Source organism: Echeneis naucrates, chromosome 10 (assembly GCF_900963305.1).
Source record: "Echeneis naucrates chromosome 10, fEcheNa1.1, whole genome shotgun sequence".
Classification (NCBI taxonomy): domain Eukaryota; kingdom Metazoa; phylum Chordata; class Actinopteri; order Carangiformes; family Echeneidae; genus Echeneis; species Echeneis naucrates.
In genome coordinates, this window is record NC_042520.1 from 11,192,463 (window position 1) to 11,212,522 (window position 20,060).

Genomic DNA, 20,060 nt, shown 5'->3' on the forward strand with positions numbered 1-20,060 from the left:
CTGCCTCCAGTGATGAGGCGCTCTTGTGCAAGTATGTCCTTTAGCAGAGGCAGATCAAATGAGTATCACCCTTCTTGAGTGATCTCAGACATCACACATGAATATGCAAAGGAGTAAAAAGGCTAATACATCCTTTTGTTTGGCCCGTAATTCTGGTGCCAGAGAGCACGAAGGGTCGCTGTTTAACAAAACTAACCTCCTGTGACTCAGTAAAGGAGAAACTGCTCTTAGTGCTTTTTGTTCGCATACATTACAGTTTGATTAAATACCCTTTACACCATAAGTGTTGTTGTTTCACCTCGTTTTGAAGACAATTTAAGGTATTATCGTCATTAAAAAACACCCCACATCATAATGTAAATTCATTCTAATAATGAGGGCAACAGTGAACAAAATTTTTTGCATAATGTCATTTATTTGCGTAGGTGAAGGAATGCGCCTTTCACACTAGCCACCCATGGTCCGATGACAAAGCACTTGTGCTGACTCACAGTGGGTGTGAAGCCAGGGGTAGAAGCCGTGATTTGAAAAGGCTAACTAGGCTTCTTAATGAAATCCGAGGCCGGTTATAAATCCCAGCGACTGATTATAGCATTTTAATTTTTTGTTATATATCACCATGGTGTTATTTTTGTTAATGTTTGTTTTTTTTTTGTGTGTGTGTGTGTGTGTGTGTGTTTATTTGTGTTGCGCCATTACATCTGTAATCACTGTGCCTTGCAAATGTAAGCACTGTTAGGTTAGCTTCTGTCTGCTGCAGATAATTGCCAGATGTGATGTAAACTTTTTGAGGAGCACCTTATTCTGTACATATCAGAGGACCAACTGGCAAGGGTCTGAAAGAACGAAAGAAAGAGTGGGCCTAAATTGATCCAAACGGCTTTTTGAATGAGTGCTGCACTAGTGTGGTGGGAGACAAAATAGACAAATCGGGAGTGATAATTGGATAAGATTGTATGCTCTGATAAGTACAGGAAAACTGCACAAACTTGTGACACCTGTAGCATTCTTCAAGGAAACCTGACAAGATAATGACTTGATTGCCAGCTGTGCCTTGAAGAATGCTTTTTTTTTCCTTTTCTTTTTTTTATCTTCTACACTCTCTTCAGAGATTTTATTATCATTATTATTATTATTATTATTATTATTATTCAGTGTTCAGCGTAGCCTCACACTGATAAGGCTACAGCTTAGGCTGCTCAGAGCTCGATGATATTGTAACGACAATCTCCCTATATCTGTCTGTCTCTCTATATTTCAGGAGACGGCACTGAAACCACCACACTATGGCACACTCTGTGGCACAGGTACAGCTCGCTCCCACAGGATTAAAATCAATCTCTAGCTCCCACTACCTAAAAAGAGAGAAAAGAGAGAGAGAGAGAGAGAGAGAGAGAGAGAGAGAGAGACAGAGAGAGAGAGGGCAGAGGGAGGAAAGAAAGAAGGCGAGAACTGAAGAGGTGAAACAATTACTTTACTATCTCTACAGCCTCAAACCCCACCTCTTCATACAATCGAGAGAAAAGATTAACTTGGAGGGGGGAAAGAAAAAAAAATCTCAGAAAACGAGAGACGCTTCATGTTGCCTGCCTGAAACTTGACAAAGCTCCTCCTGTGAATCTGTTGGAAGTTTGAAATGCTTTGAGTCCTATGCTATTACTTACCTGTGTCAGTGAGGATGATACTGTATGCCCTGAACCCTCCTCGAGAAGTATCCCACTCCAGCACCCACTCTGTAAAATAGGTGTCAAATACAGTCAGTAGATCTGTACAGTATGTTTATATGTATGTATATATATCTATCACAGAGTTGATGGTGTTTATATTTATTGATTCCATTTATTTGCCTTGTTTTCAAAACTGCCTGGTGGCCAATTTATTTTCTTACTTTCTGACTTTTGTATTATTTTACATTCGCTCTATCTTGGGCTTGCTCATGGAACTAATGACTCCTAATATATTTATGCTGCAAGGTCTCCAGCCTGTAGGCTCACATTAGCATCGAACCCGATCACGGTGTACCTTCACTCTCTATTTTTCGCCTCTTTCTGTCACACACTTTTTGGCACCATTGATAGCAGTGTTAGTGAAGAGTGTGGCTAATGATACAGAAATATGCATGGCCCCACAAAAATTGACCACATTTGTAGAGCTTTACAGCTGTGCTACTGATCACCATGCTGTTATTACACTGGGAGGAATGGTAGGACAAGTTTAATACTTAGAGTTAAGCCACAATCACAAGGGACTAACTCATGGGGTTATAATCGAAAGCTGTTTATGTAGGGCAGATTTGAAAGGCACTAAGCCTAACCTTTTGTGTGTCGCTTTCAATTCCTATGTTGGAAGTGATTTAACCTGTAAGATCTATATTAAAATGACTCCAGATGGTAAAAAAAATAAAAAAAGATAATAATCCCCAGACAGTCTTTAATATGAGTTGGTGGGCTTAACCAAACACAACTTGACTTTGTGCACTTCTTTGCACCGACAACAGAAATTTTCTAATGATAACAACACAACAAAATTAAAACGGTAATCCTGGCTTCAGTTTAAAAACAGCAATGAGTGACCTTTTGACAGGAGTTCAACTACAGTGCACTTATTACTACATCTTAGGCCTTTTGTTCAGAGCATCATTTTGCTATTTCTATGCCGACACAATCATTATGGTACATTTTGTCCTGACTAGAATAATTTCTTCAGTATACACCAGTTAACTGGCTCGATGGGTTAGCAGCGTTGTTGTTCAATAGTCCTGTTAATTGGTAAGCTACAGACTGCTTTGATAGGTGAGGCCGAAAAGGCACCCACAGTACATACATATAACCATAGAATTAGAGACATTAAAATGGGCATAGCCTGTGTGGTCGGTTGGAAATGTACAGATGGATTGGACTGGACTGGGTTGTTCCTCCTCCCGCGAGAGGCTTAATATATTTAAATGAAATTACTACACTGGCCAGAAGCCTTTTCGATTGTGCTCCAGTCTTAATATGTCATGGTTTCGCAGACTATGTCTATTTTAAAGCTTTTAATTTTATGTGTCGCCTCTTTGTGAGACAGGTTGTTCTTATTGAAGGAGGTATATTCATGTAATTATGGTATCAAATGTATTCAATACTGCGTAGGAGCCACAGTATGAAGTATACATAGCATCCTAGCACTGTGTAATGATTAGATTTGCCTGATCTTTGGGGAAAAGAAAAAAAAAAATACTCACACATGGGGAGAGCTTTTGTCCTTGTAAGAGAGACAGACAACCTCACTTTTATTCAATGTGAAGTACAATATGCACCTTACATGATCTTTGTAATTGACTTTGATTTGCCAGTGTGGAGAAAACTGTAAATGTTTTGTTTATGTATGTGTGCGCTTCTGAAATTTATTAAAGTCTTTTGCATTGTATTGCATATTTTGATGACTCTTCTTGTTCATTGTTTTTGAGCTCTCAACATTAGTCTGCATCACTCAGCCCGTTCAGTTTTCTGCACTTCTTTTTTTTTTTTTTTTGTTTCCTGGTGAGGGCAATGACAGTAAAACAAGACAAAACACACGTTGTGGAAAATAATTTGTTTTTCTCATATACAGATGGCCAGGAGGATATGTCTGGGGTCGAACAGGCTGTGGCCTGCAGAACTGTGTGCGGCTGTGTTGGTTTGGACACCATTAATTGGCTCATTACAACCATAAAAAAAAAAAAAAATCCTTCCTGCTACGTTTTGCAACAATATTGCAGTTGACCGGGAAAAATACATGAAGAAATGGTGTAGATGTACATTGCTCATTAGGAATAGATTACAGATAAAAAAGTTATGGAAATTTGGTGTGAGCACACCCTTTGAAGTTTACAGACAGAAAACAGCAGAACAGAAGCTTTTTTTGGATCAACAACTTTTTTTTTTTCTTTCTGTTTTTCTTTTCTCCTCCATGAGTGCCGATAATGATCATTTGATAAGGATAACCCTGCTATTATGATGTACAGTACTGCACAAACACACAGTTTTTACACATCTGAGGGGAAGATTGATGCTAGAAGGAACAATAACGGTCGCTCTAACATTGTTTTATGCAGTGTTTATGTGGATTTGATCCAAAAATATAGACTTGAAAGGCATAAAACAAAGCCAGAGAAGAAACAACAGAAAATGTTTAATTGCTTATCAAAGTTACTTCATATTTTAAAACCGAGAGAGCTAATCAGTTCCCTCGGGGAAAGTGTCCTTGGTGATTTGAGAAAATGGTGCATGCTCAAGTAGAGCATTCTCATATAGAGAGTGCATAAATGTCAGCTTTCTAATAATAGATAAATGTAAACCTGCTAAACGTCTCATTTCTTCTTAAAAACGGAGAGCTGGAGTAGATCATAAGGTAGTTATATCTCTTTGAGATAAATTATGGTTTGATTTTTTTTTTTTTTTCTCGTGATGAATAACAAGGAAATGAACTGTTTTCAAATTAGCCTTCAATAAATAAATAAATAAAAAAAAACTCGAACAAAGCCGCAGCATTAATGAGTCTTAACATTTGTGCATGAAGATAGAGTAGGCGATAAATGGATGTCTCTTCTGCTTCACATTGCAAAGATGAGAGAGAAGGGCTGGGAGGAAGGGTGGAAGATTTAGTCAAAGCAGGAGTCCGGTTTATAACAGAAAAATAAATAGCTTTGGCACGTCTCTTCACTGCTGCTCCTCTGTTCCCACAAAAATGCACATTTGTTATGGGCCTCAGTATAGGCATGCGATCTCAGTCAGTTCACATTCAACACATTTCCTGTGATTTTTTTTTTTTTAATCGTCTATAAAATGGCTTTTAAAGGTTGTCCTGTAGTTGTGTTACAGTATGTCACTGAGGGAAGTGCTTCCAGATTTAATTTTTTTTTTTAAGTTGTTGTTGTTGTTGTCGTTGACAGATTCATTCATGATTTATGAGAATGCAGTATTCAATTGCAACTGACAGGCCAGGAAGCTTGTCACGTGTATTAAGTTTGATTACATATAATGCAATGATTTGTCTGCAGATGGAAAAATGTACGGACCGTAGCAGAAGGGCCAACACAGACACACACACACACACACACACACAAATATATTTTCTGTGGGGTTTCATGCTGTCCATATGGTCTGCATTAATTGTATTCTTCTTTCTTTATTTTGTATGCATTCACACCGTGAATGCTGACTTCTTAAATACTTACAGCATTTCATTTAATAAATCCTTTGGATGGACTGGAGTAATCAAGCACACGTTTACTGTCAGATAGAAATGATGAACTCTTAAACCAATCTATAACTCAACATAAACTTGACTATTTTGGAAAGAAATGGGCTCATAGCTACCACCGGTGACTTTCACAACCTTGAGAATTGAATCGGTTCAATCACTAGCTCGCCCTGTTATCAGTTATATCCCTCAGATGATTGTAACATAAAACTACAAATATTCTTTATTTACATGGATTACATTGCAGAAGAGCTCTTTAGATGGCAAAGCTTTTTTTCCCCTTCACTCCTTCCTCCACTTTACATTGATTTTACATGTCACTCACATTCCAAGCTAAGATCACTGTCATCCGCTGCAGGCAAGATTACAGATTGTTCGAGGCTGCTGTCTCAGCTAACTTTTCAAAGGCATTCAGTAAATGGATATATATAATATATAATGGATATATATATATATATATAAATATATACTTTTTTTTATTTCTATAAACGTGCGTGATGTCAGTGACTGAAAGACCATATGGATTTTATTTCTCCCTCTTTCTTTTTTTGTGTATTGCAAGGTCGACAATAATTATTTTGGCTGTCATAAATCTGACATCTGTATGCTTTTAGTGGTGATATTACAGAAAGGCAGCTTACATATGGAACTTGTATTTGGCAGTTTGATACTAGCACCAAAAAAAAAACAAAACAAAACAAAACTTGAATTTGAGGTATTTAAAGTTACGAGTGTCTGTGGGGAGGTGTGGGTCAATTAGCCACGCAGCAACCATGTTCAGGGTAAGATGTGAAGTTGTCCTGAAGCGATACTGACTGTTCAAGCAGGGGCTATTTATGCATGTGCTGTGCAGTGGTGCAGGAAACAAGAAGATGCTGTCTTTCTGCTGCACACCACTCAAGGCAACACTCCACACATTTGCTGCCAAATCTCTGCCAAACTGAATAATTCAATCATCCCCCATAGCTGCAGTGGTCTAGCTTTGTGTGTGCAACAATCAAATCAGTGTGGAAGCCCGCCGAGTGGTTCTTTCTGAGACACTGAGTAGCGCTACAGCCCGGAGATTGTTTTCATTGAAAACAATTCTGTTGATTAAACGAGGTGTGACTGTGGAGCGGGGATCTGAGGAACATCGATTGCTTGTACAATTGTTTGTTCCTTGTTAAAAGTGTGATCTAAAGCAGTAGTTGCTGATAGTGTGCAAGGAGCATTGGCGTGCAAGCCGCTATGACTGTCTTCCTTAAAATAACTCAGATAGAGAAATTGTATGTGATCTCTGGTGGTGGATTAATAGTGTCCTCATGACTGACAATCCCATAGAATGTTGTTGTTTTTTTTTTATTTGAGATGTAGTTGCTGGTCCTGCAGCATGTGCTCTTGTCAGCGTTTGATTGTTTTGTTCAGCGTGTGTTACTTTAGTTGTTACAAAGGGATAAGTGTGCTTTACAAGCATTCTTTAGGAGTCACCCACCACCCCCAGTCTCCCTCACCCCAGCCTCTTTCCAGTAATCGCGTGGTTTTGACCTTAGTTCTGCCATGTAGATTTAACACTAATCCCCCTTCATCACAAATACAGTAAAGAAGAGCCAAAATTAAATTTTGCTTTTTTTTTTTTTTTTTTTTTTTGAGGTACCAGGTTACTGACATTTCCTCTGATATCTGCAACGATGGTGCAACAACACTTACGTTGAGATTTATTCCTCATTTTGGCCTCTTTTAGGCATGCAGGGAAAAACATGTCCAACCATCTATCATGCCGTTGGGGATAATAAATGCAGTTTTCTATCCTGGCCATGTCTCCTAATGGGTCATTGTCCAATACTACGAGATGCTGTCAATGTTGTGTAAAGCATAGTGCAATAATAATGAGTTCAGTTTCCAACTGTCAAAACTTTATGTATTTGAATACTGCACCAATACACGGGATGTATGGTTTGGACACACATTAATGATAAGAACAACCATCCATAGATGGGATGTTTTCTCTTAAATTAAACGCCAAATGGAGGCAATTTCTTGACCAGACGGGTAACTGCATGTTTGCAAGCCAAAGGTGGCCAGACTCAAAGGCATCAACTTAAGACATTGTCCAAGGAGAGCCATGTCTGTGTCCTCCTTAATCCTGGTAATCCTCGCTCAGAATTCTTGATTTGCTTTTGTAAAAGAGATTTGGAGATGATAAGATGCTCGTCCATCTCCTTAGAATAGCTGATAATCTGGTTTGAACAGAGGACTCAGGAGGTATTTACCCTGCCTTAACATTTGCCCAAGCAGATGGCGCTGATGGGGGAAGGCGCAACCCTTAGCTTTCAACCCCCTCTCTCTCTGCAGGGTCTGGTTTGAGGGGGGAAAAAGGAAGGAAAAAAAAGAACAGTGGGATGATAATCAATGTTGTTTATTTTGCTGCTTGACTCTTTAAGTACTTTCAGACAGATTATTGGCTTTTGCAGGGGATAATCGGGAGACCGCAGACAATTGCCTTTTTCTATCCTGACAGTATCCCCATGAATGCGTAAAGAAGGCGATTAAAAGTAGATGCCGACTCTTAATTCCTGATTAGTCCCATGGAAAACCCTGTTAAAATTAACTGGACACTGCGCTAATCACTGAATTTTAAACACCCCTTATTCTGGCACGGTGGATGCACCATATCCAGAATGAGAAGGCATCCCATGAGGGATGTCTCAACGTGATGACACACACACAGTATGAACCCAGAAATCTACTCCAGGGTAACTGCGACACTTCAACATGGCACAGCGAGGGTGCTGACCTCTTCTGACTACAGATAGAGTCCCCACTCTTCTATGCTGTCCATACAACAAATAAAGAAACATTTTTGTTTTTGCACATGGCTACTTCCAATACTTAATGATTACGTTCGGTGTGTAAGCACGGCTGCTGTTAAGCCATTAAGGCGTTTATATATTGGTTTCTAAAGCCCACCTCTCTAACCTTATGCCTCTGGCAATCTTCTCATCTTGGCATGGACACCAGCAACAAAATCATTTGTCTAATGAGATCAACCCATTGGCTAATTATAGTTTAGCATGGAATAAGCTGGATGACTGTGAAAAGGTTCGCATGTACACCAGAACTGTTTAACCGGAGCATTTGATGCCTCTTCTCCCTTCCTTGTGTAGTTGCGTTCTGTAACAGGATATTGTACATAGCTGTCAGGCTCAATCTGGGGCAGGAACACAAAAGACAAGCAGAACCCCCAAATGCATCCCGCTCAAACATGCGCACAGTGCAAAGTTAATCCACACACACACACACACAATAACATGCTGATTTTCTTTGTGTGCTTTTGGTTCAGCCTGTGAAAAGCAAATTGGTTCAAAGTGAATGCGTGAAAGAAAGATTGATTCGAGAGAAAATGTGAATATCTGATTGTATTGTAAGCAGTTTGTATGAGAACCCAGGAATGTTATACGTTATAATTGCAACTACATCCACGGCTTAATGTCTTTTTGTGTCATACTCGCTCTGATTAATTCGGTAATTACATTTTTTTTCTTGTCATTAGTGTTGTGCTTTTCAAGGGTTCCTTATAATAAAAATTTACTGCATGCCATGTGCCCGAGATGTGTATGAATGCCCACTGCATATCATACAGGAGGTATGCATGGAGCCATTAGCACGAAATAATAGATGGTGAACCACAAAAAGCTAATGCCAGTCAATGGTAATACACATTGTCTAACTGATTGTAATGGCTCAGATCTAAACCTGGACCTGTGTTAGGACACTGGTGAATCATTGAGTGGAAACCACAGCATTAACTTGGAGAGCAAACAAAAGCAAACCCATGTAAACCTTGGAATAGTATTTCTCTTTCTGTGCCCCTGTTTTGTCCATCAGAGGCAGCTCCACTTTTTTTAATGTCTTCCCCGAAGAGCATCTTACTTTTAACACACTGTAGGTAATGTAAAGCATAGCTACAGTGTCGGAGATTGTATATTCTATAATGCAGTGGTGGGACAGCCAGAGCTTGAAACATGAAAGTATAATAGAACAAGGGTTATTTTGAAGAGTCTTCTTAAATAATGCGTGTGATATTCTCTGATGGTCATAAAGAATTCATGTGCATGCAGTCTCCAAAAAGAGCAGCAACTCATTCCCAAGATCAGTCAGACAGATTATTACACGCCATTTGGACAGGTTTTTGTGGCCGTCTATGTTGCTTGACTGGTCAGACTGTCATTATGAAGTGATATGACTTCACGACATGCTGTGCTATGAATTTCGAGGGAAATTGGTGCTTTTCACACACCCCACGAGATGCTCTCTTCAACATCCCTTTTGCAGTTACGGCTTGGGTAGTAACTTTTGACGAAGAAGCTCCGACTTCATTTACAATTTCTCCTCTTGGAATATTGCAGTCTCTCTTTACAAATGAAACCAAATGAGACAGGAATTTCACAGATTTAACAATTGCTTTTATTCCTTCTTTCTATCTGTTAGGGCCCGCGTATACAGACCACAGCCTACTATAGAGTTTCCAGTGTTTGCACCGCATCACTTTTTTCTGTGTCTCTGTTTTGTGGTGATTGAGGTTACATTCTCTGTTTTCAGCACAACAGAGAGAGCCAAGCATCAGACAGGATTTCTCGTGTATTAGAGGCAAATGCACTAGATGTATTACCTATGTGACATGCATATAGACTGCTTCTGATGGAGCACACATGTGTTCAAACCCAGAGGTAATGGACAACACTTCAGTGAATTGCTCTGACCTCATTGTATTGTGTGGATGATTGTGTTATGCTCCCTCAGATAATGACTGTGCTCTACTTTGACTTTGAGGCAGTGACCTGAAATAAGGCACGCAAGTGAAATCTGAGCCTGGATGAACCTGGAAGTGATTAAGGTCACCCAGACACACCACATTTGTTTGACCCCCCCAGTGACTCGCATCGACCAATGTCTCTGAATCCTCTGGGAGTCTTTTGTGCAATTCCTCCTCAATGCAAACACTTGCCATTGTTAATATGTTTGTGGAGAGTGTCAGGATGATTAAATGTGCATATGAGAAAAGGCTTTAGTTTGTAGAAACCTATTGTCCCGGGAGATGCAGGTACTTGTTTCGTTCCCTTCTCACTTCCTGGCTCATTACAGACACCCAATCACAGTTCCTCTCCACTAATAGCCAAGCCTGAGTATTTCTTTTCTCATATCTACGGGATGCAACCAGCTCCTGTTGGTATGTGCCAGACAAGACAAGTGGGTTTGCTTCGGCCGCTGTTACTTGTTTTAGACAGGACAACAATATGATGTACAAAGTGACAATGAATGGTGCACAGTATGATTATGCTCATATGTCCAGCATTGCTATTAGAGTTGAGCCAGATACTTGGCTGAAACGAGTATTGCTATATGGATAAAACAACTTTGACGAGTACGAGAACCATACGAGCAGTGGTGCAGTCTACTTTTTTGTAGCGGATATAACGTAATACTTGTACTCATCCATCCCAGAGTGACACCTCATGAACACCACACACACAAACACACACACACAGAGTATCTCCCTCTCTCTTCCATTGATCCACCACACTAACGTTGGTCAGGTTAGCTCTCCCCTGCTACAGCTAACCATGCTAACTTCTAACTTCTCCGTCACCTTATTTCGGACAGCCGCCTCACCTGGCTCCTCTTCTGTAGTAGGAGGGGAATACTTCCGAAAACACTGAAATATTGTCGTCTGTTTTCGTTTCGTGCCTCCTTCGTGTTCAGCGCTCTCTAGCTTGAACGGCAGACTGATCAAAGTCTGATAGAGAAACGAATAATTTCGCGGGGTTTGTCAGAGCCGAGCAAGCGTGTTGCTGTTGCTTAGCAACGGGCCACATGGCAAAGGCGACGGAAGCGCCAGACGTCCAAAAGTGAGTAACACAGAAGAGGCGAAAGAGTGAAAGTGCAGTCACAAAATGATGTTGTTGCGTATCAGCGTGCATTTTTAAGAAGATAAACGGAAATCACTGATTGCTTCTACTGGTTATACGGTGTATACCAGCGTGTCACTGGACTACACCTCTGCATATGAGTAGTCAATGTCCGTGCTCGGGCTGGAGGAAAAGCCTCCTCAGGGCGTCCTGTGATAGGACAGAGCACAACGCGTCATACTTCGAAGGCCACGCCCACCAGAGGGGAAAACATCCGGCGGCACAATATAAAAACACTGTGCAGTAGTTAGCTTAAAACATTATTTCAGCTCGCCAGGTGATTATTTTAGGAAGCTAGCTACACCGGAGAAAAAACCGTACAAAGAAAAACTTACACGTTTCTCATTGTTCCTTCTGTTTGCCTTAATTTTCATGGAGAAATGATCCCACTGAATGGCCGGAGATGACATACATCGATATTTACAACTACCTGTTCGAGTCCCCCGGTAAGATCATCATTTAACATTTAACAACGATTAGAAAAACAAGTTTTGCATACGTTAGGCTACATCCACACTGCTACGTCGTCATTGTAAAATAGCTTTTTTTTAAACAAACGTTTCATATCTTGCCCACTTTATGGGGTTACGGAGTAAAAACTTGATTCGTAACAGAAGCGGTGTTTGTGTGCAGTCAGGCCGCGTCACGTTTCTCATTCTCGCTGTTTCTTCACCGGGTCAGGTTTTTCTTTCCGGTCGGCTCGCTCTTCTTACCTTGGTGTAATACAAATTAAGCTGTAAATAAAATATATTGAGGCTTACAATAAATCTAGCAATATTATACAAATACAACTTTCTTATAAAACACGCCCACTTCCGATTTAAGTCCCGCCTCTTATGAAGACGGATACAGATGATGTAGATGGTTGAACAGATACGGATGGTGGCGTACCCGTTCATCCCTAATTGCTATGTACTCACCGTGGATGCTGACTGCACAAAGGGTGGGTCATTGAGGTCAGCACAGTTCAATGGCAACTATCAATGCAAGTGCACAGTAAGGTGGTGCAATGCCAGGGAGTCAGTGCAATAAGATGAGTAAAGAACTGCATACGGAGTATCTGAGGGAGCATCCAAATACATCCAAGTGCTTAAGTATGCATCACATGTAGGGAAAATAAAGCATCAAGTGAATGAAGCCGTGTACATCAAAAAAGATGATAGAAAACTGAATCTTGGATTTGTATCAAATTGAGCTCTATTCGGGTCCTGGATTGATACATTATTTAACATGATGACTGAGAAGTGTGAATTGCCTGGTCCAGGTCTCATTGACATGATTCATACATGTCTTAATGCTTTGGGGGGAACATGGACGACACGAGATCATGTCTGCCTCTTGAGGGCAGGATGCACTGAGTGGTTATCTGACTTGTTTTTGTGTCTCTGTATTCTGCTGGGGATCAGCACACAGCTTCTTGCCACAGACATGACACTCAGATAAAAATTACTCTTCCTCTGGTGTGCATGTAAATCCGAGTGGAGGGATATAATGAAATAATGAAGTATGCCTCCGCTTTTTTTTTTTTTTCCTTTTTTTCTTTTTCCGAGAGAGACCATTGGGACTCACTATTTTTAGACACAACAAAGAGATTGCCAGGGGTGTCCAGTCTCCCTGGCTGAGTTATGTTATTTTTTTTTTATCCACTTGTCAATGTACAACCGCTTGTCTCAGAGCTTAGATGCATGCTGGGATGGAACGAGGACCAGCGTCTCCCTCCAGACAACGTCAATTAAATCCGGATGGAATTCAGTGGATGAATGTGTTCATGGATGGTCATGATAGATGAAGGATGCCATCGATGAGATCAAAGGAGTTGATATTTGGCTTATGTATAGTGTGTAGTCATTGGCCACATCCACGGTAACCCTGTAAAATGACCCTTTCTGCCAGCAGGAAATGCTTTGTCACTCAGACAAATGTGGCAGATGAATACTCAGCATGATCCTGGGGTATTTGTCATCTGGTGTTCTCTTTCTAATGGGTTTACTGCTGATGATCCAGGTCAGAGAAGGACACAACGCTGTACGCCATAAGTTAAGAATCAATTCTGTGGAGGGATCACAAGGAAGGACCTGACCTCTTAACCTTTTAGATCCCACAGACTAAATGTTAATTTAATTCTTGCTGTCCTTTTAACCTTAACTCCTCCCGAATCTTTTGTATTGTATCCCTGATGCTCTCCCCTTCCAAAGTTGCTGCCATGTGAACCATAGCAAATTCTAACCTTTATTAATAAGGAATGTTCAACCACTGATTTATTCAGCTAGGGTTCCTTTTGAGACATAATCCCATCATTTATTTTAGCTCTGTTATCTTGCATATGCTTGATACAACATTTGACCTTGAAAGTGTGAATTTGCAGATGCAGCGGTCAGATCTTTGCAAAGTCAGACATTTTCTGGTACCTTTGGCTGGAAGGTGTGTGTGTGTGGTGGGTAATGCTGCCATGTTTGCCATTTTGAGATAACACCTTGGAGGTCATTTGAATGACTTTGTGTAATGTGGTTCATATGGCCATATAACCTGAAATGCATTGAGTGACCGATTTCCTGGCATATGAGATATTTCCTCTCTAGCATGTTTCTCTTGTGTGGCTGGGATTGCTTTCTTATGTATGGATGATCACTCTGTAGACTATTTCCAGAGTGCAGGGCCACACATTTGGAGCTGGTTGATAACAGAAGGACCTACCTGGACACATCAGGTTGTTTTGTGCAAAAGTTATAGCAAAGACTGTTATCTTTCCATAAGCTTTTCTATCGAAAATATGTCGCAGAGATGGAAACCCATAAATGTATCCTTAACATTCTGAATTAGAGCGCCTGCAAAACTAACTGTCCTTGACTACTTTGAAAGGAAAGCATAAAAAGGCAACGCATGTCAAGACACACATTCCCCAGAAAAGTGAAAATTCCTGCCTCTTATCTTTTTGATTTTGCACTTAGGGATTTTTGTCTTCATCTTTTCCTTCAAACATCAAGTGCCAAAGTCATTTACATGTGCTTGGGGCAAGCATAGTTAAAACACAGACATACAACTCACTACAGTCTAGAAGCAGTCCCACGAAGAAAATGATGACGTTTAAGGAATGGATGAACTAAGGAAATACAGCAAGAGTGAAATTAAGGTAAATAGAAAAGGAGGGGTGGAGGAGGAAGAATATGAGAAATTAGGACGGTGGGGGGTGCGACCAGTGAAACACAGAGAGGGTAATTCAATTTGACTAAAACTCTGTCGCTTCATACAACTGGGGGATTGGCCTAGCTGCCAAAATGAATTAAAATTCATGAACTATTGAAGAGTGAGCTGCCAGTAGAACGTTAAGCATGATACAGTTTTTAAGCAGGATATTATTTTTTTCTAATTACAAATAAATGAAGCTATTAGTTTACCTTAAATTAAAAGCAGAGGGGCACCCACAGAGATATCTGATCCCATGTGTAACTCATTTATGACTGATTTGGGCCCCCATTGAGCTGGCAGGCGAACCGGCATTAGGTTAGCAGAGCATCTCAACTCCATGGTATTGTCTAACTCCTGCTGGCTCTGTGCCCTGTCTTTAGTTCGGAAACACAGTTAACATTCATGGGCTTGAAAACCATATCCATAACGTACAATTGGGCACAACAAAACAGCCAAATTTCTTCGACATGTCAAAATAAAATATACTCCAATTTCTGACCAAATCCAGATTTGTGGACATTCATGCACGGGATTCAAAGGCAAGAGGAACACACACAACTCGTTCAAAATGTTCACAAGAATCACAAGAAAATCCAGTCTTTGACTTTTATCCATTCACAATATAAATAACTAATTTATCAGTTGTGCTTAAAGAGGCATACAATGGGCAGAACCGAGAACATTGTGCAGCTCGGATAATCCCCTCGAATCCTGACGTTGCCTTGAGGGGAATAGTGGGAGCAAGAAGCAGATCCCGTTGTCTCCCTCAATGTCTCTCTATCTATCTTTCTCAGGATACATAGTCACTATCACAGCTCCTGATCAGCACTGTTTAGTTATATGCCCTTGTGAGCTTTGATATTCCAGTTAATCCATCAAGTGAAGAGATTTAGCCCAAGATTAGAGTGATTCAGTGAACTTTTGATGATACACTACTTGTGTCTGTAGCCCTGAGGCATTTATGCTTGATGCAGTTTATGTGCATTTCTATTTACTATATGTGTCTGTGTGTTAAGTAAGGTGGCTGTCTTCATCTCGTGTGTGGGCGACTTTAACTGTGACGTGATAGTGAGGGTTATATTATGATAGTGAGAGCATTACCATCGATGGTCTGACAGCCACACACACACACACACACACACACACAGCTTCCCCCGAGCTACTTTTCTTTAACGTAAGATGAACCAAAACAAAACACATCTGTATTCATTGAATCGGAAATTAGCTTAAAGACAACCGATTCACCATTTAGATGAACCAGAGCCATGATTGCACCTTCAGGTCCTAACCAGAGATCACATGGTGATTTGCAAGTAGATTCTTCTTCTTTTTTGTGGTCTGAGTTGTGAACCTGGTAACTTGATCTATAAGCAGAACTGCCACCACTTGACCACAGAAGTGTAACTGTACCTCAGATTGGCCCAAAGCCCCGGTCTTGTATGCTTTAACCCAATGTGAGATGTTTTTTTTTTTTTTTTTTTTTTTTTGTGGCAACGAGGCAACCAAGCCAGCACATATTTGGGTAACATCTGTTTTCAGTTCATGAATTCCATCAGAGAAAACATTCTGTATGTGCAATTACCTGAACCAATCACACACAAAAGCTTTTTCAGCGCGGCTCCTTGAGTGCTGTCACTAGTTATTACAGTGTGTACTATTTAGCAAAAGTGCATTTGCAGTTTGAAGAGCATCCCAAGATATTAGTGGCATCTAATTGCATTACCTGGAGGAGACTGATGGCGCCAGTTAAAACGGCTGGCCCCAGTTCAGGCTGTGTTGAAGGCAAGTGCTTCTTTACAGGTTATACGTCATGTTTCTGACTGGAATCTTTTGTCGACTAAGTGATTTTCTGACAGCTTTAAGCTTCCACTTGCCTCACCAAATACCCCTATTCCCAAAGCAACTGTACAACTTACCATTAATCCACTTTCATCCATGTGAAACCGAAACAATGACAGACAGATAATGGCAGCTAATGCAGCCAAATTTTGATCACACAAGTCAGATTTGCTCCCATTAACTTGTTGTGAATTGATTCATGAATCCGTGCTTGTTTACCTTGCAACAGTGTATAATGTCCCAGCAGTGAAATCCATATTCAAGCAGGCCAACTGTGAGGCTCATTGCAGCACTTAAAGCCACGAAAAAAGCCACATTTCATTTTTAGTCTCTTCATCTCTTGATTGTTTCCAAATAACCCGTGATCAAATTTTTACTTTGCCTGGACAGACTGCAAACTTCTTCTGCATACTGGACAGAAAACTCCAAATAATTCCTCTTTACCAAGGTTAGAAAAATGCCATTTTAAAATGTACAGCCTCCATAGGTATAAGAAAAGTCATCTCATGGGCAGCTCAGCATCATTTCCCAAAAGCCACGGGCAAATCTTGATGGCTGAGAAGACAATAAGGTGAAAACTGCCAAGTGACCCTCAAAAGATATGTCTGTAGCACCTTCTGTCTTCCACTTCTAGATTTAGTAGGCACTGGAGGGGGTTTTTTACCTCACAGTCCTCGTGTACTCCAGTGGGACTCTCATCTTGGGAATAGCATGCCAGTTTTATTGAGCAGGGAGTGGCGGTGGAAAGAGATGAGGGCCCTCAGAGACACCTAGATGTTTTCCATATTAAAACTGTAGTGAGAGGCTTAAGATCTCACCGGTGAAATGACTTTCATTTTCAATATCAAAATGCTAGATAATGTGGTATAATTATGGAAACTTGACATATCTTTCTCTGGTTTCAGTTTGAGATTTTACTCCGCTTCCTCGTTCCCTTCGCCTGCGTTCAGAGCCAGTCCACCTACACATTCCTCTCTCTCCCCTCCCTCCCCCTTTCCCCCCCAATCTCTATCCACTCTCATCTACTGGTGTCCATCCCACTAATTCCCCAACCCCTAACTCCTCCTTTTTTCTGCCTCACTTCCTACCCAGAGTAAAATATCCATGGGCATTTATAGTCACATTAATATGAGCAAAGGATGTGTGGTAATAAATCGCTTTCTTTCTCCCAGTGAGCCATAAGAAGTGGTGATAAAAACAACTTTTCTGTTGTTGTGCGCTTTTGCCTTGCGAAGTGAAAAAAGTCAGTGTTTGAAGTTCAGATTAGTCTTCAGGGAGTCCCACCTATTGGGACTGTTAACCTTTAGCCGTTCAGCTATAAAGCAAGTGAGTTCCATTAAAATACATAATGCATGAAGTACCGAGATTGCATGCCATTGATCAGCACTTGAATAAATTGAGTTGAAATCCTATTAACATAACCAGTAACACGTAAAGTGAGATGAATAAAGTGCAGTATAACACCTGCAAAAATTAGCTACCCTCGGCCACGGTTTTGTGATGGTTGAAGTGGTCAGGCTAACTGAAGGCAATTTGGAAATAAACAGTAATGAACTATAATTCCAGCCATTTCTGCAATGAGTTTTTCCCCGTTTTTTCCCTTTTTTATTTGTTGTTTTACTCCTGGCATTTCTTTCTTTACCTCAACCAATATTAGTGAGGGTTAGAAATGCTTTCATATACTGTACTGTACTATAATTCAAATGCCCTGAAGTCCTTGTGATCCCTTGCCTCTTGTTGTGACTGTATCTGCAATAATAGCTTTTTATTTATTGTCTGACTATGAACTTATTTTTATTTTTTTAATTTGGTGATGATTAGTTTCTGCTTTTGACTAAATATGGGAAGTTGCCATGAGAGATAGATAAGAACTGTTTAGCACAGCGCAATGTGGCCCCGAAGGCAGCATGTTGACTCATGGCATCTGTCTGCTTCTGGGCGTGTGTGTGTGTGTGTGTGTCTGAGGTAACAAAGATGGCCCCCGCCCCCATCCCTGGCAACCACACGCCATTCCTCAGTATAAAGCATGTGCATGTTCCCCCTTTTAAAGCAATTAAGAACTCCCGTGTCATCTTGACAGGTAGCCTCCATCCCCTTAAATGCCTTCGTGCAACTGCCATAAGTCTTGGCGGGACTAACACGCCATACCATTTTTTAAAAATGTTTTTTTTTTTTTTTTTTCCCGTCTCCAACTCCCACTCCTCCCTGTATCAGGAATAATTAGAGCAATTAATTCAAGTGGATACCCACAACAACATATGTGTTTTCAGATTAGACGCAGAGGAAGCTCTATCACCCGACCCCGTGCAGAGTGGGAGATGACCCAAATTAAAGTATATTTCTCACCCCTTAACACTCCCCCACCTCCCCCCACTGCAGACTCTCCTCCTTTCCAAACCCTTATATCCCCCTTCTGATACCGTGCCAACCTCCCCACAACAATGCTACAGAACGCCTGCCAATGGCAGCAGCTCCTTAATGAAATAGTAATTGTGACTGTGACTTGCATGCATCACTTGCTTCCCCGTCCTGTTCTGTTTCATTGCACATTATTGAGAGGAGTCGACTGAGTTCCAGCTCTGTAATTTCATTAATGCTTTGTGTTGCACCTCTGTGTATAGTTTGTTTTCATCACAGCTTTACATTAGCTGTGATTGCTTTACCAAGTCTGTTACCTTATTGTTCAAGGTCTTAATGTATTAAGAAATGTTGCTTGCAATGTGTGCTGTTGCATCCGTCTGTATAATTTCATTTTTCTAGTTACACCCGATGAGTGAGAGGCATGAAGTACATTGAATAGTCCCCAAAGAAGATGTGCATTAAAGTTCTTTTGTGGTGGCAGTAACAGCTGTTCAGAGAAACAAGAGCGTGGAATATTTAGGATCAATATATCATTTATTTCACTGGGAGTCTATAATGGGCCTGCAATTGTATGCTCCATTACTGGACACAAGGGTCTAGACTGCTGACCAATCCCGTCTAATGAAAACAAATGTACTGGCAGGCTAAAGAAAAGAAATTCACTACACCAAAGTTCACGTTCCAGTGTCATTTTGCTATGAGGGCTCGGGTGCTGGTTTATGTAGAAAGGCAAAGCTTAACAACTCAAGTGTGTCATTATATGTGGGCAGGGAGAGGCAAAGCCAAAAAGTGTCCTAATAGCTGACTTCTGCTGAAAACTGAAAAGCAGATTGCAGTAATTTCACAGACATGCAAAATGCATTACAGCTGAAATTTATTACAAATAATGGTGTGGGCGAATCTGTAGAATTTTTTTCCAGTCTACGTGCACATGTTTGTACGTATGTTTCTGTCCATCTGACTCACAGGATCTCTTATTGAGGCACTGAGGATTGCATCATGTTGAGATGTTTCAGTGCAGCATCTTTGATGACTCTTTCATCGCAGTACAAATGACATCAGAACTATTATTTGCAAAGTGCCCATGCTGCTCTAACACCCGCTTTAACTTTAGATCATGCCAAAAATGGAAGGGAAATGGGGACATATTTAGTGATCCCAGATCAGCACACCTCCTCTGAGAGGAGTTTGATGAGCACAGCTCCAGATTAGATTAGAGGCCGTGCGCTGATGAATGTAATCCATCATCTTGTAAGCAGCAGAAATTTATGACAATTTAGTTTCACTAACTCTGTCATAAGTCCTTAGCTTTTAGTTTTCAGAGTTGCGTAGCTACAAACAGAATGAAGAAGTACAAATGAAGGCCCATGGGGCCACGTGTTTCATTAAACTTTGTGGGATTTTGATTTGTGACCATGACAGAGATTGTCTTTGTATGTTGAAAGTACCTTTTTCTCTATTTCCTGCTTTCTGTTGCTTTGTTTCACCTTTTGCCTCTCTACTGCA

The 20,060-nt window shown here is 40.6% G+C and overlaps 1 protein-coding gene across 2 annotated transcripts in view; it reads left to right on the top strand.

Annotated features, from left to right (window-relative positions):
• The window catches only part of pcdh11 (protocadherin 11), a 112,529-nt gene that overhangs the window by 12,815 nt on the left and 79,654 nt on the right, over positions 1-20,060 (top strand). Inside the window, exon 3 of one of the 2 annotated variants that reach the window (XM_029512780.1) lies at positions 1,262-1,345. The exons of the other annotated variant lie outside the window; for it this stretch is intronic. Within the exon in view, the coding sequence (XP_029368640.1) occupies positions 1,262-1,345 (84 nt within the window). Of the gene's footprint in view, positions 1-1,261; positions 1,346-20,060 lie in introns of those variants that run through there. 2 annotated transcript variants of the gene reach the window in all.